Genomic DNA, 25,377 nt, shown 5'->3' with positions numbered 1-25,377 from the left:
ACCGCAGTGCACGGAACGCTGTTACCTGCCCACCAAAGTGGTACTTTTTCTCTACTTGCATTTGCATGCATTTGTCTAGACGGTGCCAACGGTGCACCAGAAAAAGGAAGTTTTTACCAGGCACCTGAAACTCAATAAGGTTGGCTCCTGGCATATATGTGGTGGTAGAATGTTCCATAATTTACTCAGCAACCAACAACTGGCTTTTTCACAGTTTGCTGAATGCGTAGTTTGAATATGGTGTGCAATTAGCTGAAGAACAAACTTCTGGGTTGTTTAGCCCTAAATAATCCAGAGATCATGCAAAGTAAGCTATGAAGGAGTCCATTCAGGGTTGCTAGGTCAAAGTGAAAGTGGCAGGCATGTAATAAGCTGCATGTCTGTTTTCTCTTGCTCATCTCTGACAGATTGTTGAACCCACAGGCCATTATGTTGTGCAAACCAGGTCAGTATGTTTGAGTTAATATGTTTGGGATTGTTTGACCTGTGCTTGTTTGTCATTCTATGCAAGTCATGGCTTGATGCTGCCATGACGAAGTGATAAATATAGGAGACTATAAACTAGCCATACCTAAAGGAGGGAAGACTCTTGCACTTATAGCAGTCTTGCTTTGTTTTCCAAGCATCTTGCATATTTTTGCAACTGTTCATTTGTAATTATTATTTCAAAAGTACTTGTACCTTAACTGAACAGTACATGTTCACATATTGAATATTTAATAAGTTTAAGCCAGTGCGGTATAGGTGTTAGTGTGTTAGACTGGGGCCCACAAGATGCTGGTCCTAGTCCTCCACTTGGCCATGAAGTTCCCTGGATGACCTTGAGCCAATTGCTGACTCTCAGCCTAACCCTCCTCATGGGGTTGTTGTTGTGAGGATGAAATGGAAAGGAGCAGGAGCAGCATTAAGTAAGCCACCTTGCATTTGTTGGAAGAAAAAAGGCAGGATATAAATATAATAAATAAAGCATCCAAGATCATATCTCTTTCATTACGTTTCATTCTCGGCACAGTTTTCAAATATAGACTGAAGCTATATTTGCATAGGTGAAAGCAAAGGGACACTGCTGAAATTTACTGCTTCCCTTAACATTAAGGGAAGCACTTAATAACCTGCTATACAAAAAAGTGGACCTAGTGAAAGAGACCTTCACGGTAAAGGCCAAGTGTCTGCTTGTACATTCTCTCCCATCACAGGAGAGAGGCCTGTAAATTGATGGATTGCCACTATTTGGATACTTTCTCATCAGTAATGTAAAATATTATTTCCAGAATAAGCCTGTAGCATCACATTCTCTAATAGCAAGCTGAGTGGGTGGGTGCTGGCAGTAACTGGGCCAAAACGGGAGCACTGAGAAACAGGAAGGAGCTGTCCGCACACCTAGAGTAACCCTGAGGTTTGCAAAAGTATACCAAAACCACCACAACAACAAACTAAGCAACTTCATGAGGCTTGAGCATCCTCAGCAGCCAGGGGATATTGAGCGTTGCTTGGGAAACAACAGGGGAAGGATGGCTGGAGCTCCTTACAACCTACCCTGCTCCTCACCTGAGCAGGAACACTTCTGCTAGGAGAGGAGGCTCAGCGGCAGCCTTTTTTTTTTTTTTTTGGTTTGCAGATGCAATTTATAATATTCAATTAGGCATTGGGGCTTGATTTAAACAGAACAGTAGCCCCACAGATGCCATTCTGAATTGATCCCTGTGCCAGTTGTTACCATGCATTAAGCTTTTCAAATGCAGTAGCTCAGCACACTAACCAGGATTTTCTACACAGCGCCACAATCTTCCTTGAAGAAAGCCAGACTTCGGAGAAAAAAATGGCAAAGGACAGCATCCCACTTGCTGCACGGAATAAGCAGCATAGGGAGCAGTTGGACAGATTAATGAAGGAGGAGGCTACCAGTGCCAACTAGCCTTCCTGGCTGTGTGCCACCTCCTTACCAGAGGTGGCCTGCCTGCATACACCAGTTGCTGGGGAACTGGGCAGGAGGAGGTCTAGCACCCATCCTGCTTGGGGGAGTCTGTGGGCAGCTGCTTTGCTGCTGTGTGCATGCTTGACTAAAGAGACTTTTGGTCTGATCCAGCATGGCTTTTCTTATGCTCTTAACCTGCTTGCCTGTATCTCTGGCTCTTGGGTTAGAGTGTCTACTTCTAAATTGCTAAAAAAGATGGCAGTGATTTGTACAACATTTGCAAATGCTAATATGTAAAGATGTGAACTTAGTAATATATTTTTATAGTTTGAAAAGAAATGCAGTGCATCTCACTGTAGCATAGAAGACTGTGATCAAGGGATCTGTGTGCCAGCCTGGGTACAGCAACTCTTCTTAAGGTCATTTATTTTTACAATGGCATTGAGCAGAATTCAAAGAGAGAATGGCTTCAAATAAAGGACTGCCCACTGTGAAAGAGGAGAGCTGGCCACCCTGCATCAGGTGTTATGTCCTATGGCATCTCAGCTGTAGATGAAGGTGGGAGGGATCAGGCTTAGACTAGAGCAACGTGCAGGATGAGAGGAAGTGTTAGAAGCTTCTCTCTGAGCTTCTTAGCATGCTAGTTGAACCCACACTAGAAACTGTTTCTGAAAATCCTCCTTTTCAGTAATACTGGGTTCCACCCCCTGGGTGTGCCTCACTGAAGAAGGGCTACCCCCCTAGATCTACACAGGCCCTCTAGTTGACTATCCTTTCTCTCCCAGTGCTGTCACGGTCGGGAGTCGGACCGGGCTCTCTTGGCACTCCCAGATGCTGTCCGTTCCCAGGGTCTGCCTAACACCTGGAGATGGCAGCCTTGAGATAAGTCCTCATTCCACCACCATCTCTCTGTCCACAGACCTCATTTCCCAAGCCTCACACTCCTCATCTGATGGGTCAGTACCACCCTGGCCCTGGACAGTGTGCTGAGAATAACTGTCTCTTTCATTCCCAACAGGAAGCATGTTTATTTAGAAGCCCACTGAGTTGAATGCAATATAAAGGCAATGGAAATGCACTTTAATAATGAAATGGAACTTATTCTGTAGTAAGGGTGCTAGAACTCCAACCATAATGAAAGTTGCCTTTACAGTCTCCACACTGTGAAATAAATAAAAGAGATTGCATCTTGTTGGCCTCCAGGTAGTTGGCTGGCTGACAGCAAGTTCTTAGTGAAGCAATAGATTCTCATAAGTTTCTCTTTGAAGAACAAGTACTTGTAAAACCTAAGAAACATCAAACTCGCATCACATATAATGAAGCAACTATAGGCAGATAAGTCAAGAGTGATTCTCATATTAGTCATTGCAAAAGTAGGGTTGTTCGTATTTTTGGCAAAATACAGTGTGATTGCAGCTATGATCCAAAAACAAAGGTAACTAGATGGAAGTGGCAGCTTCTGGGAGGGCATTTGAAATATGGTCTATGCCAGCCTTCCCTAACTTTGTGCTCTCAAGATGATTTGGACTTCAGCTCCCTGTGAACCCCAGTTGATATAGCTAGTGGCCAAGGATTCTGTAAGTTTGTTAGCTGAAACCTCTAAAAGCACCAGGCTAGGAAGAGCTGGTTTAGAAGGATTCTTAGCTGAAGGGAACTAAAAGTACCATCTGTGGTTTGAAGGTGGTAGAGCACACAAACAAAGAAATGCAGTCTTTATTATCCAGTTATGCAAGGCTTCGGGGGCATATTCTCATTTATAATGGCCCAGGGAGACTGATGCTCTGTGTGAGGCCTGCCCAGCCAGATTCTGCCAAGTGAAAGCTTGTGGGTCTTTCTGGGACTATGGTAATCACCCAGTACTTTTGTTCGCTGATACTACCTATAGTGGTTGTTTCGAGTCTGTTTAGGCATTTGTGAGTACTCTAGCTGCTAAACTAGTATGCGTGGCATTAAGGCATTTTTATTCCAATGGGTCAGTCAAGTATTTTCCACTTAACTCATTTATGAATTGGGTGCTGGCATTATTTAGAAAGCAAGCAAAGGGTTTACTCTTATGCTTTATGCATAAGGGGTAATGTTATGTCCCAAAAATACATAATAAAGCAGAATTTCACGCAGTATATCCAAAAAGAAAGTGAAATTCACTGCTTTCTTATGCAAAACTAGACCTGATCAACTTCACAGTGCTAGATAATCGCACCAGTTTCTTGTTAATGTGAAAGTAACTTTATAACTGCAAACTGCATATATGTAAAAAACAAAGTGATTGCCCAAAGCTATTTCCAGGGAGGACCTAAATATGTTCAAATGTATCCAATTGTGGTGGAGTGCATATACTGTGGAATGCACTTCACCTGTACTGTATTAGCTTGCAATGGACAAGTTGATTACATTTGATATGATTGTGTCTATGTAATCTCCAATGCCTGGTATATCCCTCAATTCTGTGTGAGCATAGCATTCAGCATTCTGAGTTGCAGCAGCTTTATTTATTTAGTTATTTATGGGAAGCATTACAAGCCATGTAAAAGTGAAAAGTCTCAAAAGTGTGCAAGCAGTTCTTCGTAGTAGAGGGCAACTGAAGGGATGAAACTGCTTACCACCTTCTGTGATTACCGAAGCAGAATTTGTTCTGCAAACAAATTAAGTCAAATATGTGGTAATAGGCTCGATTTACATACTTGAAACAAGTTTTCTTGGTGCAAAATGCGGTGAAGAGTTACCTTGGTGTCAACTTTTGATACTTCTCCCACCTCCAGTTTTGAAGAGCCCCTGTATGTTTGTGGCAAGTAGTAAGTCTGTTGCTCATGCCTTCATGCTTTCCTACCTTAATAAGTTAATATGCATTATATCTATCCAGTACGCATGGGGCACAATATATTTCTTCCTCACTATATTCCTCCTCACTGTCAAAGCAATACAACACTGGAACCAGCTGCCTAGAGAGGTATGGGCTCTCCCACACCAGAGACATTCAGAAAGAAACTGGACAGCCATCTGAGTGGGATGGTGTAAATCGGTGTCCTGCAATAGCAGGGATTGGACCTGATGGCCTTCATGGCCCCTTCCAACTCTACTATTCTGTGACTCTGTGATTTACAAGTAACTGTTAAGGGCCAGCGTGCAATACTGGGTGCCTGCAGATGACCAGCTTACTGTGTGAGACATGCTAGGAATGTTATTTGTGTCTTTAATGAGTGGTAAAATGCAACCACAACTGGTAGTAGTTCATGACTGCAGTTTCTCTACTTCATCCTGTGGTGATGGACCTAATTCCTTCATATATTACTCAGTTTTCAGAATACTTTCCTGATTCTTTATTGAAGTAGATGGTTTATTCTGTTCTCCTTTCTTGAAGAAGAAAGATCACTTTTCCTGTGATGTGGGTTACTGCTGAAAATGGGTTGTGGCGTTTTGTATTTTTCCATCCAGCATTCAGTCATGGTTCCAAAACAGATCACTGGATTAGATGGGTCAATGTGTCCAAAGACAAATTGAACTGGATCCAGTCTGCACCGACTTGAGGCAGAGAATGCAGAACTCTGAAGCAGGGAAGGAATTTGCAGGCATCGCTGTACCAGTTTTTTGTTTTGGCTTTATTTTGTTTTGTTTTTGACTACTTAGTTGCTTCTCACTGGGGAGAAGTTACTTATTTACCTAAAAATGTTATAGACCATTTTACAGCAATTGTTCTCAGAATAGTTTACAGCATAAAGCATAGTAATAACAATAACATCCATAGAAATCATAAAAATTTCAAAGATAATAACCACACTTAACAAGTGAACTAAAATAATAATACACAACACAGAATACTGATCCACTACAACCATTCAATTATAATATGAATAAAGATCGATATAGAATCAACCCATTTGTTCAATGATTAAAATGATGAGACAATAAAAAAGGTTTTGCCCTGGGACCAAAAAGTATACAGTGTTTGCATCTCCCTGAAAAATTGGTTCTTAGATGGGTAGCCACAACCAAGAAGGCCCTTCCCCTCATGGCCACCTTCCTTGTTTGTTTTAGCGATGGCTCACAGAGAAGGAACTCTGTAGATGATATTAGGGTCTGGGTAGGTGTATATGGAGAAGGTGTTTCTTTAGATATCCAGATCCTAAGCCATTTAGGGCTTTATACATCAATGTGAGCACCTTGAATTGGACCCAGACTTCAACTGGTAACCAGTGAAGTTGATAAAGGACAGGACTTATATGTTCATAGCAGCCCATCCCAGTTAGCAGACAGGCTGCCCTGTTCTGTACCAACTGAAGTTTCCAGACTGTTTTCAAGGGCAGCCCCATGTAAAGCACATTGCAGTAGTCCAGACATCTGTGAGGTTACCAGAGCATAGATTACCATTGCAAGGTTCTGCCCAACCAGATAGGGGTGCAGCAGATATATCAGCTACTGTTGAAAAAAGGTGCTCCTGGCCATAGCCATCACCTGATGCTCCAGGGACAGCTCTGGATCCAGGAGCATCCCGGAGCTCCAAACTGTCCTTTAGGGGGAGTGTAATCCAGTCTTGGAGAGGGCAGATAATCTTCCCAGGACTAAGATTCCACCTGCTAATAGCACCTCTGTCTTGTCTGGATTAAATCTCAGTTTATTAGGCCTCATCCAGTCCATCATCCCAGACAGACACCAGTTCAGAGTTGGCACTGCCTCACCTAGATCAAATGTAAATGGGAGACAGAGCTGAGTGTCATCAACATACTGATGAATGTTCAACCCAAACATCCCAATGTCCTCTCCAAACAGTTTCTTGTAGATGTTAAGTAGCACGGGGGATAGGATGGAACCCTGCAGCACTCCATGACATAACTGCCATGGGACTGAGATGCCATCTCTCAGTGACCATCTGGAATCAGCTGGCAGTGCCTTCAACTCTCAGTCCCAGTCCCCCATCTTTCTCCCAGGAAGGGTCATCCCACAGGCTGACCCAAGCATTTTCTGTCCCAAAACCATCCCGGACACCAGGCTGAAATGGATCCAGACGGCCTGTTTCCTCCAACAGTGCCTGGAGCTGTCTCGCCACCATCTGCTAAAGCACCTTGCCCAGGAAGGGAATGTTGGCCACAGGGATATAGTTGGGAACATCTTCTGCATCCAGATTTGCCTTCTTCAGGAGGGGCCCAATCACCCCCTCTTTTAATGGAGCCAGGACCAACCTGCCCTTCAGAGAGCCTGGACCCAGGAACACATTCCCTCCTTGCCTTGATGATCAACCGCCAGGGGTAAGGGTCGAGAATACAGGTGGTGAGCCAGACTTGTCCAAGCACCTTTCCCACAGCATCAGACCTCAATGATTGAAACTTATCCAATGAAAAAAGAACCAGACAGGGCTTCTCTCTTCAGTCTCCTCGCTCATCCTGCCTAGATTTATGGATTTTGCAATCCAATGCATCTGACGGATGCCATGTTGGGGAAGGCTTTTTAACATGATTTCCATAGGCATAATACAGTCATTCAAACTTTGTAAGTGTGTGTGTGTCTGTGCACGTGCACATATGCATGCTCGGTGGGGTTGGCCTTTACCACATTTTACTGTTCTTTTTCAGGAGAGTTTCCAGTTCAGCACCAAACTGCAAGCAAGTAAGGCTGTCATGCAAATATGCTTTACATTTTAAGTAGGATATGAATTCATCAAATCTGGTCATTTTATTTTGCTTGCTGATCTCCTTTCAAAATCAAAAAACTACATAATGGAAACTGAATCCCCAGAGATATTACTTGAATTTATTTAATAAATTGCATCTTTTCAGAAAGTCTTGTTCTAGCCTTGAATTCTGTGCATTTACACACTCTGGCTATTAGCTCTTGGGAAACATTTGGCCTAAGGAATCTGCACGTTAATGTTTCATCTTCTTTGACTCATTAAAGCATTTCAAGATAACTATTTCAGGGTTTTTTGTGGCTTGGTAACAGTCCTACATAAATTGCACAAGATTATTTGAAATCATTTTAGGTAAAGAGGGGGCTTTAAAGAAGTATTCTCCAGATTTGCTTTGTGCAGAACAGAAGGGTAGCAGCTATCATAGGTCAGCTCAACACAAATTTTGTATCACAAGGGTAGAAGCCTGAATTCTTGTGAACGCATTGGCTGCCATCAAGTGGTTTCAATCTGGACTGTTGAGAACTGGTCAAAAGTATTAGTCCATGTGCTCTGCCAGACCTTCGCTCTTGATAGGGTAAGTAGGTGGGAACAATAGTGGATCTCACTGAGAACATGTTCCAAAACTATGGGATGACTGCTAAGAAGGTAGGACCATTTCCTGTTCTCATATCTCTCACAGAAGGGAGTCTGAGCAGGTAATTTCTGAATGAGCTTAAAAAGTGAGGGGGCTCATGAGGGGCAACCTTGTTAAAAATGTATATAATTCAGGCCATGAAGCAAGTTATAATTTATAAATTAAAACCAGCACCTCTAACTCAAGGTAATAGATAGCTAGTACATCTGCTGCATAAAAGGATGAAAGATCATTCCTGCTGACCTCTAGGATATTGCATGACAGTGATAATTAAGAGGACTTTTACAGAAGGTATGTTTAACTGGTATTGTGTTGGTTGGTCTGTTGCATGTTTGTTATTGCTGTATTAATATGTTTGGCTGTGGCTGATGCTTTAATGATGTTTATGGTCAAGTTCTCCTTGTTTTTAAACAAGAAGTTTGTAAATATTCGATGAGATAAAGCTGGATATAATTCTTTTTAAAAGTGCACGTATGTGGTACTCCACCTTTCTTTGTTATCTTTTATAAGAATGGGGATGCTTCCCGCATGGGCAGTGGAGAGTACTCAGGTCTTCAGCGCTCTTCTTCCCCAAAGATAAAAACCCACTACATATGACATAGGGTCGTTTTTATCCTATGCTGTGCTGTCCAAAGTGGTAACTGCTACTTTTATGTCTATATGAATAGGGTTATTTCAGAGGAAATACCAGACAGACATATTGCAGTAGAGAGAAGCTGAGAACGCACCTGTAGTGCATTTCATGCTGAATTGTGGCAACTGTTCCACTAGTAAATGCAGCAGAAACATTGTGTGTGTGCAGCCCTTGAGATGAGATGTCTGCTCTGTGCCAGGAAAACTATGAATCTTCCTGGTGAGAGTGCAGTGCCAACATCGGCTTTATTGATCCTTATGCAACAGCAACAAACAGAGAAAGAAGAAACAGCAACAAACAGCTGAATGATATCAGGAAGAAAGACAGCTGCACCTTGAGAAAGGCAGCTGACCCAGAGTTTTATGTAACAAAACCAGAACTATGAATCTTTCAAAACACTTAATCAGAACCCTATGAAAACCAGTAGTTTGTTTTTCATAACACCTCAAGAACCACTTAGCAGAAAAAAATATAAGTGAGCAAAAAATAAAGCTCTCAGAGTAATTTTGGCATTATCATAATGCTAGTTGCACACTCTTAACAAGAGTGTGCAGACCCAGTATCCTACGTGACCAAAAATGGAGGAGCAAAGGGTTCTTAAAATGTTTGTGTAGAGCTTTTCTCACCACTGCAGGACAAGCTTACATGCTAACTGAAATCCTTTCTTAGGCTCAACAGGAGCCTTGTCCTCCTTTGTATCTGATCTCTTTAAGGCACACATTCACAATTCTTGTATGATACCTGGAAGGAAGCATAGATCTGTAGGGTTGTGGCCATAGCTGTCAAAATAGCAATTATCAGATGTAGCAGCATAATACCAATAGTGTTGCGCTCTGGTCCTGTGTCTGAGAAAATGCTGCAGCAGCTGCTGCTTGATTTATATTGCTAATATGCTCAGGCTGTGTGGGGAGATGTGTGTGAACAGCAATTGCTGTGACAAGCAGCAGCCTATGTTCCTTAAACATGGGTTGCTAGAAGGACACGTTAAAGCACCTCTAAGGTATTGTCAGCTTGATTAAAGAGTGCCTGCTAGCTCAGTAATAATCCCTGCTGATACTCTGCACTGTTTCACAAAGCGCTAAAGCATTCCGTGTGCTAGATAATCCACATTAAGCTTCAAAACAATAGCGAGTGAGGAAAGGAAGCAGTGGGAGAAAATGATGATGGAAAGGAATAACAAACGTGTGCAGATCAAAAGAAGGGAGAAAGTTCATTCCTGGCTTCCTGAGGGATGTACTTCCACCACTTACAGTTAGATTCTCCTAATTATCGTAAGCATCCTGCAAGACATGAATGGTTTGTTCTTTTCCTTTGTTCTCCCCCAAGAGCTGCTATGTCCTTGTAGTTTCCTAGGTCATGTGCTTGAATTTTTGTCTGCTTGTCACTACAAAAATCAGGCTAGCAACAGTTTTGAAGTAATTTCAGAGCTGGCATGAAACTTAACATCCTCATGATCTTGACATAGTATCCTGAGAAGACAGGAGTTGTAAGGAAGAACTGTCTTCTTTATATAGATAAAGGAGAAGAGAAAGGCAAAGAGGACAGGAAAAAAGAGAAGAGGCAGAGAAATCTTCAAGGAAAAAGATTTTTTAATCATAAGGAAACAGACAGATTGGATTTGGTTGATGAGCCATGGGGCCCACAGGTACCAAGCTCCATATGCAAGCCCTGTTCAGGGGATGTTAGGCTGTGTAAACTCTGTGAGCCTGGGGTGCGTGAGGCTTGTTTAACCTTTACATAACCTAGGCTTACTGAGTTTACACAACATGACAGTCCCCACAGAGGAGTTGATAATGGCAAAATGGCAGCCCCTCGCCCCTGCATGCACACATGCTACACCCCCATGGTGAATTGTCTTGTACAAACATCCCCAAGGAGATAAAGGGTTCAGTCACTCACTATGTAGCAACAAAACTTGGTTTACTACCAGATACACAGTCAATAGGAAGCAGCAGCCAATTCTGGCTTTCTAATCAGTAAACCTATATGACACGTGTGTTTCTAAACACTTGTTTGTCCCATTCTTACATAACATTATTAGATGTATGCTTCTTTAACATGTAAAGGGTGAAGCAGCACGCAGCTCTTGGATGTGTACATTGGATGGAAGCAACTCCTTGCATTCATCTTTGTGGCACATGCAAATTTAATACTCAGTGACAACAACTTCAAATGATCTTGAGTATACGAATGTGACAATGACAGAAGAAACATCCACAGTTGCAAAGGACAAGGTCCAAAAGCAAATGGTGACAAAAATAGGAACAGAATCCTGAAGGCAACTTTTCAGTGTTTATTACATGAAAACAGAAACAAGTATTACAATGATCAATGGAAAGAAATAAAAGAGAGCAGCAAAAGAGGAAAAACAAGAGATCTCTAGAAGATCCAAGAAATCAAAGACACATACAAATCTAGATTAGTAATACCAAATGATAAACAAACACAGACGAAGAGAAAATAAAGAGAAGGTGGAAAAGAACATACAGAAGAAAGGATGACAGACCCCTTCAAAGCAAAATCCTATGAAGAAGAGCCTGCAATATTAGAAAGTGAAGCAAAGCTGAAATAAAAGCATGTGCAAAGAATAAAGCACCTAGAGTAGATAAGCATACCAACAGAACTATCCCAAGCTGCAGAAAATTAACCACACACCAGTCCTAACAGTATGTCGACAAATATGGAAAAGAACAAAACAATGGCTCACAGGCTGGAAATGTTCAATATATATTCCAGTCCCCAAGAAAGGAGATGCAAAAGAGTGAAGCAGCCATAGGACCGTTGCATTGATCTCCCACACAAGCAAAGTGATGCTCAAAGTGTTGCAACAAAGAATGCTACCCTGCTTGGAGCAAGACATGTCAGATATACAAGCTGGATTCCAAAAAAAGGAAGAGGCACTAGAGATCATATTGCAAATATATGTTGACTACTGGAACACACCAAATAATTTCAGAAAAAGATCAGTCTGTGCTTTGACTACAAAGTTAAAGAATTTAAACTATTAGGAATTGCTTCAATAAGCTGAGTCATGTGTTCCCAAATGCAGGACATGATCCCATATTTTTCCTTGGTATCATGGATCTCCAGCAAAACACTCACCACCCTTAGAAATCCTAGTTTTCTTTATAGGAAGTTATCTGCCTAGACAGTTCCACAGAATTCTGGGATGGCACAGGTCAGTGAAGTTTGCAGAAATGAACTCCACTGACCTATCCTATTCCAGAAGCAAGCCTTTGTGTTCATTTCCTTTAGAAAATGCTAGGTCCTGTTGGGTTTTCCATGGGCTTCAGGAGTGCAGTGAAATTTGCAGAGTCCCAGCAACAATGCTGGGTTCTATCCATTTATCTCCTTCCTTTCTGCAATCACAGTTACTGTCAATGATTTTTTCCTAAATAAATAAATAAATAAATAAATAATCTTTGTGAATAGGAAGCAAAAAGAAACAGAATGGCAAATGTCATCCAACTGTTCTTAAACTATTCAAAATGCAGATTTTGCATTTTCTAAATCTGGCAATTTAGAGCAACGATTCCCTCCTCTTTCTTCCCCCCACTCAAAGTGACACTATTGTAATCTAGGAAGGAAAGAGCAGTTTGGCTCTTTCTCCAAGTACTCTGAGGATCTAGTATTCTCAGTAAGAACTGCTATCTTATACTTCGCGGTCTACAAATATTTCCAAATTTAGGGGAATCGACAACTCAGCACTCACATATAACAGGAGGATCTGAATTGTACATATGTAATCCTATCCTACATGACTGTATCTGAGGGCTACATTATATGTTACATGGAAATATGTGAATTTGATCGCCATCCCCACCCTTTTATGGAGCAGCAACTTCAGAAGGGGGAAATTACCAGCAGGGAAATGGTGAAGTAGAGCAGGAGCGTAACCCTTTTACTGTACAATTGCTTTCTCATTGCAGTGTGCCCCAAAGCTACTTCCCTCAGTTACATAGTATTCCATATGTTTTGCCCTGACAAACCCCAGTGAAGAGGTGCAGGAAAAGGGTCAAACACTCCCTTCACTTTTCTGCTGAAAATCATCCCTTCCCAAAGCTGCTTTGCCCTAAAAGAAGTTTTTGTGGGTGTAGTATAACATAGTTCGGCCCTAGGTCTTCTGCATCAGGGATGGGCAGATGTCAGGTGTGTGGGATCTACTTTTTTCCCTAGAACCCTAAGAGCCATCAGCTGCAGCCAGTTGCAAAGAGATATGCTTAGAATTAAATAATTGGTTTCAACTATAGTAGCAGAACTGTGCTTACGGTCCTTCTACACAAAAAGCCCCTTCTGGTTATCTCTAAGCTTTAAAGAAGTATAATTTAGAGCAGAAAGACCAAGGCGGGGTGGGGTGCCGATGTATGCTGCTATGTTAAATGTGCATCAGAAACCCTTCCTGATCTACTGCAAATCACCAAGAGATCTGCCAATCAATCCAGTTCTACCTTGGGCTTCTGTTCTTCAGTTCACTCAACATCAGCAATTTTCTTCAACAGGAACTGTGCCAGCAAACAAGCAGCAAGGCTACCTTTTTGACAAGCAATGAGTATGTTTGAAGAAGAGCTGCCTTGCTAGGGGAGCAAAGTGGAAGATTCCACGTATTTAGAATGCATGGGATGTTGCTCTTGGGCCTGAAATAAGCGCCAGGCTTTAGAAATTGGCAGGCGGGAAGCACAGAATGAATCTTCAGGTTTGCAGCAATAATTATTGCTGTATGTTTGATGAGCACTGCAGGTTCACAAAACTGCAGATACAGTGTGCATTAGAAAGCAAATTGCTGAAAAGTAACTTGTGTGACTGTGTGGTATATTTCTGGAGATGAGGTTTGATCAATAAAAATCTAGCTCTATCCAGGCAGCTGTGTTGTGTTACCCAGCTGATGGATTTAACATAGCTGGTTCACCACTGACACCTGGTGTTAAGTGTGTACATTGCAGGTGGTCTACAGTTTTTCCTGGTGGAAGGTGCTAAATATAAAGCAGTGAGCAACCAGAATATCAGTTGTTTGTTTCTGAGCTTGCTTTTTGCATTTATTAGGTTTTAAGTTTATAATAATTTTCAGTTTGGTGAACTACCTCAGTCAGTTTCAGAAAAACGTTTTGTTGTTGTTATGTGCTGTTAAGCCATCTCAAACTTACAGCAACCTTATGGATGAATGTCTTTCAGTATGTCCTGCCCTTGACTGCCTAGCTCATCTCTTGCAAACTCAAGGCTGTGGCTTCCTTGATGGAGTTTATCCATCTCATATTTGCTCTTTTTCTTTTCTGCCTTTGATTGTTTTCTCCAGGGAGTCTTCCCTTCTCATGATGTGCCCCAACAGCCTAAGTATGTCAGTTTTCTTCCCTGTCCAGCTTTCACACCCATACACTGTGATCAGAAATACTATAGGGTGGATGATCTTGACCTTGATCTCCAGTGAAATGTCCTTACATTCAATGATCTTCTCTAGTTCTTTCATTGCTGTCCCTCCAAGTCTTAGTCTTAGTCTTCCTTGAATTTCTTTGCTCTAGTCTTTCCCTGAGCTGATGATTGAACCAAGATATGAAAACTTTCACAATTTCAGTTTCTTCATTGTAGACAGTCAACTTCTGCAAGCTTTCTTTAGTCATGATTTTTGTTTTCTTATAATCAGCCGCAGATCAGCTATGGCACTTCCTTCTTTCACTTTTATCAGGTGTTTTGATTGTTTCTGCCAGTAACATGGTATCATCTGCATATCTTGAAGTGTTGATGGCTCTTCCACCAATTTTCACTCCTTCCTCAATCCTAATCCAGCTTTCCTTATGATGTGTTCTAAGTACAGACTAAACAGATAGGGAGAAAAAGTATACTCTTGTCTGATTCCCTTGCCTATAGGAAACCATTCTGATAAGATAGAGGAGGAGATGTAAGCTGCCTTGAGCCCTTTGTAGGAAAAAGGCAGGATATAAATCAATCAATCAATCAATCAATTCTTATTCTGACCTAACAGTAGCTTCTTGTCCATGATACAGGTTGCACATCAGGAGGATCAAGTGCTGAGGCACCCCCATTTCTTTCAGGACCATCCATAGCTTCTTGTGATTCACACAGTCCAAGGCTTTGCTGTAGTCTATAAAGCATAAACTATTCTTCTTCTGAATATTTTCGATACGCTTCAGTAGTCAATGCATATTTGCAATGTGATCTCAAGTGCCTCTTCCTTTTCAGAATCCAGGTTGAGTGTCAGGCATTTCTTGCCTCACATAGTATAACATTCTTTGCTCCAATACTTTGAACAACATTTTGCTTGCATGAGAAATTAGTGAAATTGTCCTGTAGTTGCTGCACTCTTTCGCATCTCCTTTTTGGGGGATTGGAATATATATTGAACATTTCCAGTCTGTGGGTCATTATTTAGTTTTCCATATTTATTGCCATATTCTTGTTAGGATTTGGACCAATTCAGGTCTCTGCAGCTTGGGGATAGTTCTGTTGGCATGTTATGTACTCCAGATGCTTTATTCCTTCCTAGTTCTTTCAGACCAGTTTTCACTTCACTTTCTAATAGTGCAGGCTCTTCATAGAATTTCTCTTGGACAGAGTTAGTCATCTTTTTATCTCTTCTGTATAGTTCTTCTATATACTGTTTCTACTCTCATTTTAATTTCTCATTAGATAGTACATTCCTTCTTGCTTTTTCAGCGTTCATCATCATCATTGTTATATGTCATTTCTACACTGCTCATAGCTGAAGCTCTCTGAGTAGTTTCCATGGAGTTTTGTCATGAGCTTTGTTTAGACATTCCATTTCTTGCTTTACAGTTTCTAGCTTACCTTGATTCGTACATCTCATGTTCCTTGTTCCATGTTTGTGTTGTGCAGCATCAGCCTTTCCTTTCACCTCTGTGCATGTCAGCCACTAGACTTCCTTTTGGCTTTGATCTATGTGACAGGACTATTTGCACTGTCCTTTGCTCTGCCCCACTAGCTTGTTGAGTGCCTTCAGACCTGGGAATCTCATCTTCTGGCACTATTTGTTTCATGGATTGTTTCATCAGAGGATTTTCAAAGTAAGAACCTGTGGAAGTGGTTTACCAGTGCCACCTACTGTGCAGAACTAACCAGAGTTAGTTTAACATCACTCCCATTGTCTGTGAAAGATCCGCCATCAGTACCATCTTCAACTACTACTGCTGTCCGGTATCCACCCTTCAGAAGCTTCTCCAACCACATCGCCATTAGAATAGTCATTCTTTTCTGCTTATGTGACTTACTTTTGAAGAGGGTGGATGCCTCTTAGTCTGGTGTGTCTGTGTTGACCATTCTGCCTTGGGTGACCCTGCTAGGACAGCAAACTAGGGAAAGAGCCTGGCCTCCTGGAGGCATTGCTGATCACTTCTCTGACACTCCCAAATTCCCTCATCATATTAAGGTGTGCTTCTCTAATGAGTGAGCCTGTGTTAGTGGAGTCTGAAGGGGAGGACAGAAGGATCAAAGAGGAGCAGGAGCCTTTGAAGCTCCATCAAGGCTGTTGCCCACAATTTCCTGAGCTGACTGTGCGAGCAGACATGTTTTGGAAGAGATGGAAGGAGACACAGGAGAGGCGGCAGAGCCATTGCCTTGACCAGTCCCTGACCCTACGATGAGGTGTTGAGAGACAAGCTACCCGGGCAAAGGGCTTGTGTAGCTCTTCATGGTCTCTGTACATCACACATATGGCTACTACGCAGTGCCTCTATTCGGGAGGATGGTCCTAGCTAAACCTAGACTTTTTGATAGGAGCCCCGTCCTTTTCCCTCTTCGTATAAATTGGCTGGGCTCCTGCAATTTGTCAGTTCACTTTCAACTGCCATTTTGCTGTGCCTCGGGTTTCTTGCTAGCTTTACTTCTACCTCATTTTTCACATTTCTATAACCTTTTCTATATTTATACCCTTATTCCTACTTCTTTCTCTTCCTTACTTTTAAGTCCTCTTCTCCCCCCCCCCACCCCCGGCCAAAAATTAAACCCTTCTTTACCTTACACTTGGTCTCAATTTTTCTCTCTTTTCCCTTTTTCTGCTCGATGATTCAGAAACCAGCATTTAGAAAGTGCGTGGCTTGTGGCTTTAAAATGGTGTCCACTGATAGGCACTCGCTCTGCCTACTGTTTGGGTGAGGAGCACCACATTGATAAGTGTCCTCCCTGCCCGGTTTTTACTAAGCAGGCCTGCAAGAACAGGGCAGAATGACTAAAGATGCAGCTATGAGAGAGAGCTTTAGAGGCTATGTGAGGCGTGGCAGGGGATGGAGCTGGCAGCCCATCCACCTCCAAAGAAGCTGCCCCAAAGCACAGTCCTTCTGCAGCTGCAGCCCCCTCGAAACCATCGTCTTCAGCTCCAAAGCAGCCATCTTCCTCTGGTCTTTTGAAAAGAAAAAGAGGAAGCACCTTGAGGCAGAAGAGCCTAGACGGGCTAAGAAACCAGGCAAAGACAAGCACATGAAAAAGTGGGGGTGCCATTCCCAGGTCATTTCTGAGTGCCAAGCCTCACTCACCCTGCCAACGGCCCTGCAGCCATGGTAGTGCTGGCCCTGTACATCACCACCACCACCACTCGCATTATTATCATTTATATGCTGCCCAGTGGGTAAAGCAGCCAGTGCATGTGGGTCAAGATTGATGTTGTATGTTCAGACCTTCTAGTTCCAGTTATTAGTTTGGTTGCTGCATTTTGCACGAGCTGCAGCCTCCAAACAGTTTTAAGGAGCATGTCTTTTTTTCTTGTGTGTAGTAAATAGCACTATTCTAACTTGGGAGATCGCCAGTATACTGCAACCAGGTTATTTATGTCCAGGTACAGGCGGACCTGGTCCTTCTGCTGAAGCTGGTAGAAGGCCCTCTGTTTCACTGACTTGAGCTGCGATTGACAGAAGTGACTCCAGGGGTGGGGCAGGGGGCAGACTGCAAACCTGTAGCTCCATCCAGAAAAGCTTGAGCGCCCTCCTTCAGTCAGAAGATCTAGTCAATGACAGCATATTCATGGTTTAGAAAGATCACAAATAAATATCTATGGCAAAGGTCACCATGGAAAGATGATCATAGTTGTTTGCCCCTTCAGTGCACACATCACTATCTGAAGACTTCTTGTCTGGGAATGATAAATTCCTGACCTTTTCAATGTTTAGCAGCAGACGGTGTGGAGAGAGCCAGTAAACAAGATGGTCTACCTAGAAGAGGTGTCTGAGGGATCAAGAACAGCAAATATGAGGGCCTCTCCTTTTCCAGCTTCAGCTTGATACCTGGGTGCTTTTTACTTAGAAAAGCCATGCCTGGTGCCACACTGGAAGAGAATGCAGGCTGTTGAAATTTCCTCTCCTACATCTACTCACCTTAGGGAAAGTGGATTAGCCTTTGGGCCCAGGTGTGGACTTGGGACTTGGAAAGAAAGGGGGCGGGAATGGGAGCGGGGGTGGGGGGGGTGTTTTGTAAGCCATCCCGAGACTTTTAGTATTGGGACAGCATATAAAAATTTCAAATAAATAAATATTGGGAAATGTGGTGTACTGAAAGAGAGCTGTCTGCCTTTGGCATGAGAATGCTTCATGGTGATGTTTGTTTGAGAGCCCACATGCCCAAGGCTTGTCCTGTTAAGGGGAGTTGTAATGGCAATTTTTCAGTGTTGATACACTGTACATCTGCATTTAATGGGGCTGAGATCATCCAGTATATTAGTCTGTGTTGTTTTCGCTGAAAAAGTCTTGCAGAACTTTGAAAATTAACACATAATGCTTCCATGGGCTACAGTCCGCTTCATCAGATGCACTGTGATCCTAAGATGCAGGTTGGAGGGGGATTGTAAGTAGTGAGGGCAAATGCGAATGCAGTACGGACAGGGCAGTGACAATTATGTTAGTTTGTCTTCAATCGTGCTTGAGCTAAGGTGCAGCTGCTGTCAAAAGAGAGAGATTCTGAAGTGGGTTGCAGCTCTACAAAAGAGCTGCAAACAAAAGAGAGACTCTAAAGTGGGTTGCAGCTCTAGGAATGTATTAATTAGCTATTTGGAGCAGGACTTGTGCTCTGTCATTGCATTAGGCACCCTCTTTATAGTAGCCTGCACCACTGTTGTGAGCCAGTAAGATGAATAAAGCTCACAAGGGGCTCAGTAGGCCTGTTTTTCCTGCCTGCCTAGGATTACAAAAACGGGTGGGGCCGGGCACAACGGAGAGGTTCACATTGCACTGCGGGAACCCACACTCACTACGGGATGTGTGCAGCCACCACTGTGAATATGCAGCCTCCCCTTGGGTTGTCATGGTGTACAAACTCCGCAGCCACGGGTTATGCAAAGGTTAAATGAAACCCTCACGTAGTCCAGTCTGTTTAAATAACCAACAACAGGCCGCAGTGTGTCATCCAAACTCAGTAAATACACGGTTGGTGGGCTGTATTCAGCTTTTTATTTTATTTATTTTTATTTATTAAAACATTTTTATGCCGCCCCATTCGCCGAAGCCTCGGGGCGGCTCACATATTTAAGTTAAAATAATTATAATATAAATTAAAATATAAATATAAAATTAAAATACAGCAGTACAGTATAAAATAAGCCGCCTGGCCAGATAAAACCAATAATGTTAACAGTTAAAATGCTGCTTGAATAAAAAGGTCTTCGCCTGGCGCCGAAAAACAAATAATGACGGCGCCAGGCGGACCTCTCTGGGGAGCGCGTTCCATAACTTAGGCGCCACCACAGAGAAAGCCCTCCTCCGAGTACCCACCCTCCTAATTTCTTTCATGGAGGGTTCCCGGAGAAGGGCCTCCCCCACCAATCTCAAGGGGCGGCTGGGCATATATGGATGCAAGCGCTCCTTCAGGTAACCAGGACCCAAGCCGTTTAGGGCTTTATAGGTCATCACCAACACCTTGAATTGGGCCCGGACTTCAGTGGGAAGCCAGTGAAGCTGACTGAGAACTGGAGTCATGTGAACACAACGCCCAGTCCCCGTCAGCAGCCTGGCAGCTCTGTTTTGAACCAGTTGAAGTAACCGGACCGTCTTCAAGGGTAGCCCCACGTAGAGCGCGTTACAGAAGTCGAGGCGGGAAGTCACCAATGCATGTGTCACTGTCGCGAGGCAGTCATACTCCAGATAGGGGCGCAGCTGGTGGATCAGCCGAAGCTGGAGGAAAGCGCTCCTCGCCGCTGCGGTCACCTGAGCTTCTAGTGAAAGCTCCGGGTCGAGGAGCACTCCCAAGCTGCGAACCTTGTCCCTAAGAGGGAGTGCAACCCCATTCAGAACAAGGTTCAGTTCACCCTCTCCAAAGCCAGAACCACCAACCAACAGGACCTCCGTCTTGTCTGGATTGAGCTTCAGTTTATTGGCCCTCATCCAGCCCATTACCTCGGCCAGGCACCGGTTCAGTACAGCCACTGCCTCACCTGGATTGGTGGAAAACGAGAGGTAGAGCTGGGTATCATCAGCGTACTGATGGTTCCGCAGCCCACACCTCCTGATGACCTCTCCCAGCGGTTTCATGTAAATGTTGAACAGCAATGGGGACAAAATGGACCCCTGCGGCACTCCATGGCATAACTGCCATGGCGTAGAGCCATAGTCCCCCAGCACCACCTTCTGGAACCAGCCGTCGAGGTAGGAGCGGAACCACTGCAAAGCAGTGCCTCCAACCCCCAATCCCGCAAGCCTGTCCAGAAGGATACCATGGTCGATGGTATCGAAAGCCGCTGAGAGGTCCAGGAGAACCAACAGGGACGCACTCCCCTTGTCTTTCTCCCTGCACAGGTCATCGTACAGGGCGATCAAGGCAGATTCAGTACCGTACCCGGGTCTGAAGCCGGACTGAAATGGGTCCAGATAATCAGTTTCATCCAAGAGTGCTTCAAGTTGTGAAAAAGCTTTGTGAATAATAACTTTTGCAGGGCTCATGTATAGAGTCCACCTGCCCATATGTATTAAATCACAGTCAACCATTTGCCTTGACGGTGTGTGCTTCATTTATGCTCAGGATTCCCAGCATGGTGTCAATGGACACCTCCAGTGATGCATACTTCCTGCTCTTCCTGATTTTCTTACAGCAAAAAACTGGATAGCTGGCATTTTGGAAAGTGAACTGCCAGCCTCGCACATCATCTTCATTTTCAAGAATGACTCTAGGCCCCTTTTTAACGTGCCAAATGCTTTGTTTATGTGTTGCAATCCAGAAAAAAGAAAAAAAGTTCACTGGGGTGGATGGAGGGTTGGAGGTGGTAGAGAGCAGAGATCTGTTTTGCCTATGGTGTGTGTGTTTCTCCGGATATTACCCATTTACTTTCTGTAAAATGGGTATCAGAATAGAAAACTTAGCTTCAGTTGAGTGGCTTAGTGTTTGGGAATTCAGTACTTAGATTCCTGGGGACAATATTCCCAGGGACATTACTTTTGAACTCAACAGCTTACCATCTAGAAAATGGGCATTTTGTGACTGGTGGTACCCACCACAGCAGCCATTCTGTGAGAGGGCAAGTTCCTCAGGACAGCTGTTTTGTGAGAGTACCCACAATGCTCTGTGTTCACCATGCCAAAAAGGTTAGGGATCCCTATGCCCATATATTCCCAATAGGTGTTGTCTTCTTTACAGACTGGTAATGGAATAATACAGAATTTCTCTTCCTTAAGTGAGCATTTTAATTGGAAGCTGCTGCTGGAATTTTCTTCCATATCAGTCATAACACCATCCAGTGTATATTAAACATATTATCTTGTGAACATCTTAAATGCATATGCAAGATGTAACCCAGCCAGTCTGCAGGCCCAGACACATACAAAGCGTAGGGTCTGTTTATGAAGAAACACAATTACCTTGAAAGGCCATGTGATGCATCATTTTTGCAACTTAGTAGACCAGTAACTGGGCTCACATTTGTCAGACTTCTTTCAGAAGAATAGCTATGTCAGTCTGTTTTGGGAAAAACAACAAAATACCTTCTTAAACCTTTTTTTTGCCCAACATTTTAAAGCTTAAATAATTTTAATCTGGTTTTATTAATCTCATCAGTCACATTTTATCTTGTTATTATAGTCGTTGATTGTTTGTATTTACTGTTTGTTTATATTGTAAGCCATCCTGAGACAATTGGATTAAAAATATTCTAAGTAAATAATAAATATCTTGAAGAAACTTGAATACTAACAATTTAAGCTTTCATAAACTATATCCCACTATGCCTTATATGCATGGCTGTAGAGCGAATGTGATGGTGGATGTTAGCAGTAGAGTCAAATACGAAGTGCTAAATGTACAGTCCATGATAGCTGTGCAGAGTGATCCTGTGCCCCCCCTCGAGTCAATGTCAAGGGGGGGCATCGGAGTTTTTGGATACCCCGAAAGGACCATGCCAGCCACTTTTCCAAGACTGGGGAAGCAGCCTGAGAGAAGAGGGGAAAGGGTGTTCCCAGGGGGGAGGGGAGGAGATTGGGACCACCAGCATACAACTGAGGATAATACTCTTTGCATCTGCTGATGTGGCCTCTAGTCCACAAAAGCACTGAGCGACCATTATAGTAAAACTGTTGTAGCACACAGAATTCTCAAATATGGCTACAGCTGTGTCAAGCTAGATCCATACTTACTGCTTATGCACATCCTGAAACTATTGCTGCATGATATACCCGTGGCCTCTCTCTGCAGGGGCCACAGTCTTTCAATCACTTCTTCCAGACTACACTGACAATCAGTAGAACTACTCCGGAGCATGGTGCCTTGATTATCCCTGTCTTGATGGTGCTCATTTTGTAGCAGTATGTTTGTATCAGTCTGTCCTCCTGGAACTGAAAGATGATTTCTAGCTGCGGCAGCTATAGGCTAAATTACACAACCTGCAGAAGACCTCCATTAGCCTAGCCTTATTAATATTAATACTCTGTAGGCGCCGTGAGTGGCTTTTTACTGCAGCGGAATGCTTTGCCAGATTTCACCCTAGCAGCCTTTGAAATGGCCGTGAAGCAGCCTCTGTGGCCATGTCACTGACAAGGATGGGGCTCGCGTGCACACACATGCCCCAAGCTAGCAATTGCTTTCACCATCGCGTTTTCAGTACCTGATCAGAATAGGATCAGTGCCTGGAGTCACATGGTAGCCTTCTCACTCTGAACTATATGCTGTCTTGCCATAACGTGTGAAGGCACTTTGGAAATTAGCCTGGTTGAAACCATATATCAGATGTGTAGGAGTGCTGAACCTAATAGGGGATTTTTTACAACACTGACTCACTCAGCTTTTAGAAAGGGTCCAGAGGAGGGTAATAAAAATGATCCAGGGTTTGGAAACACTGCCCTGTGAGGAGAGACTGAGAGAGCTGGGCATGTTCAGCCTTGAGAAGAGAAGACTGAGGGGGGACATGGTATCCCTCTAGAAGCACCTCAAAGGCTGTCACAAAGAGGAAGGTCAAGATCTCTTCTTGCTGATGCCAGAGTGCAGGACTGGCACAGAGTAATCCATTCAAGTTGTGACAACCCAGATTCAGGCTGGACATCAGGAAAAGCTTCCTCACTGTCAGAGCAACACAACAGTAGAACCAGCTGCCTGGAGAGGTGGTGGGCTCTCCCACACTAGAGTCATTCAGGATGGAACTGGACAGCCATCTGAGTGAGATGGTGTAACATGGTGTCTTGCAACAGCAGGGAACTGATAGCCTTCATGGCCCCTTGCAACTATTCTATGATTTTAGCTGGTGGAGAAGAACACATTTCTGTGAATTATTCTAGATCCAGAGAGGGAGGTCCATCTGGCAGATGTTGGGGGTGGGGAGCTTCTGCACTATGCATAGATGATTTCCTCCCTTATATGAGGCTAGCTGGTCCATGTTAATTGTCTAATGCCTGCATCATATTCTCTGTCCCGCAATTATCTACAGCTGATATGAACAAGCTGCATAACCAGCAGGTGGAATACAGAAGTAGTTTCCCTAGGGCAAGTAGTGTTTGCTCCTATCAGTCCTGCTCATCCCCAGGCGCAACTCTTCTGCTCCCATCATGACATACGCAGTGCTGTCTCCTCTGCTGAAAAGAGTTCAGCACCACTTTTCTCACCCTTTAAAGCTGAAAGAGAAAGTCAGAATTCCAGCCAGAGATGGGAATGCTAGGTGCTTTTAAGCTGCAGTTCTCCAGTTCTAGCTGCAGTTCTCCAAACACTTGGGCTACACAAAAGCTAATGGCTTATAGGCAATTTTTTCTTGTTTTGGGGCTTTAAAATTGACCTGGCATCATAGCCGCTTCTCTTTTTACATGTTGCCAATGTTGTTTCTTGTTGTTTCCAGGTTCGGGATAAAAAACTCCTCAATGACCTGAATGGTGCTGTTGAAGACGCCAAGACAGCCCGTCTTTTTAACATTACCAGCTCAGCACTGGCCACCTTCTGCATCATCCTTGTCTTCATCTTCCTACGATACCCGCTCACTGACTACTAGGACAGGGCCACAGTTACTGCCTGAATTCCTCCATGCCAGAAGCCACCATTGGATTTCTAATAGAAGGGACACAAACGAAACCAAGCAAAACCCCCATACCACTCCCTCCTAATGGCAAAAGTCACCCCAAACCAATAAAAGAAGCAACCAGGACTCCCCCCCCCCCACACACATACACACACTTCCCCCTAGGCTGACTGGAGTGTGAACTTCTGTAGCAGAGAGTTTTACTTTTACATTTTGTACACAAAGTATTTATTTTCATGATAAATAGGATTTGATGGTGAGATGGAGATTTGGCACAGCTAAATAATAACTAGAGGGGACAGTAAACTGCAGTGGAGACAAAATGGAGAGTATGCAGGTTCTTACATGATCCCAAGACGGAGTTTACAGAACTAGCCTGAGTGCTGAACTGTGGGGATGGGGCGGAGGGTTCTGCTGGGCAAGGGGTTCTGCAAACCTTGTTGGGATCTACTACAAAATACCATTTCAGAGCTCAGGAGGGAATGCTGGGGGAGGGGCGGGCTGGGGCTGGGAATGCTTACTGCTAAGAGAAAAGCATGGCCTTTGTGGAACATATCAGTTGCATCCAGACTGCTTCCAACTTCGTTCCCTCTCCTCTCCCTGCTCTGTGTCCCTGACACACACACCCCTTTCCTGTGTACATGTTACCTGTTTTCATATTTAATCAACTGAAGCCCAAAATAGCTTGCAAAAATATTTTAAAAAAGAAGACATTTTGATTCTCTACAGTTTATACTAGCCTCTCCTGATGAATCCTGGCGCCTTCAGGGGTAAATCCCAGGGAAAAATAAAATGTAATAATGATCTTTGGAACCTCATGGAAACACTGAGAATGTAGACAACTTACAGAAAATTCACATAGATCCTGTATCTCTGTCAACTTTCAATAAAAATACCTCTAACCATCAGACATGACTACTACAGCCAGTGTTTTCTGTGTAATACTGGAACCAACAGCAGAAAAAACTGGACTTTCAACCAGTTTAAACTGTTGGATTGTATTAAGTAAGAAGTCATTGTTTAAAACCAGCTAAGCCATTCTGTTTAAATATGACAAGATCTAGGGTAGTGTGTGTGTCACATGGTAAAAAGAAAATGTTTCCTACAGTTTGCTGGACATGGGTATGTATGTATGTATGAATAA

At 43.3% G+C, this 25,377-nt stretch overlaps 1 protein-coding gene across 1 annotated transcript in view; it reads left to right on the top strand.

Annotated features, from left to right (window-relative positions):
- IFITM10 (interferon induced transmembrane protein 10) overlaps positions 1 to 24,421 on the top strand; it is a 36,506-nt gene extending 12,085 nt beyond the window's left edge. The window contains exon 3 of the mRNA XM_044426084.1: positions 24,057 to 24,421. Within this exon, the coding sequence (XP_044282019.1) occupies positions 24,057 to 24,206 (150 nt within the window). The 3' untranslated portion in view covers positions 24,207 to 24,421. The remainder of the gene's footprint in view (positions 1 to 24,056) is intronic.
- Positions 24,422 to 25,377: the final 956 nt, after the last annotated feature.

This window comes from Varanus komodoensis, unplaced genomic scaffold (genome assembly GCF_004798865.1).
Source record: "Varanus komodoensis strain SLA01 unplaced genomic scaffold, ASM479886v1 scaffold16, whole genome shotgun sequence".
Classification (NCBI taxonomy): domain Eukaryota; kingdom Metazoa; phylum Chordata; class Lepidosauria; order Squamata; family Varanidae; genus Varanus; species Varanus komodoensis.
This window is presented reverse-complemented; position numbering and strand designations above follow the sequence as displayed.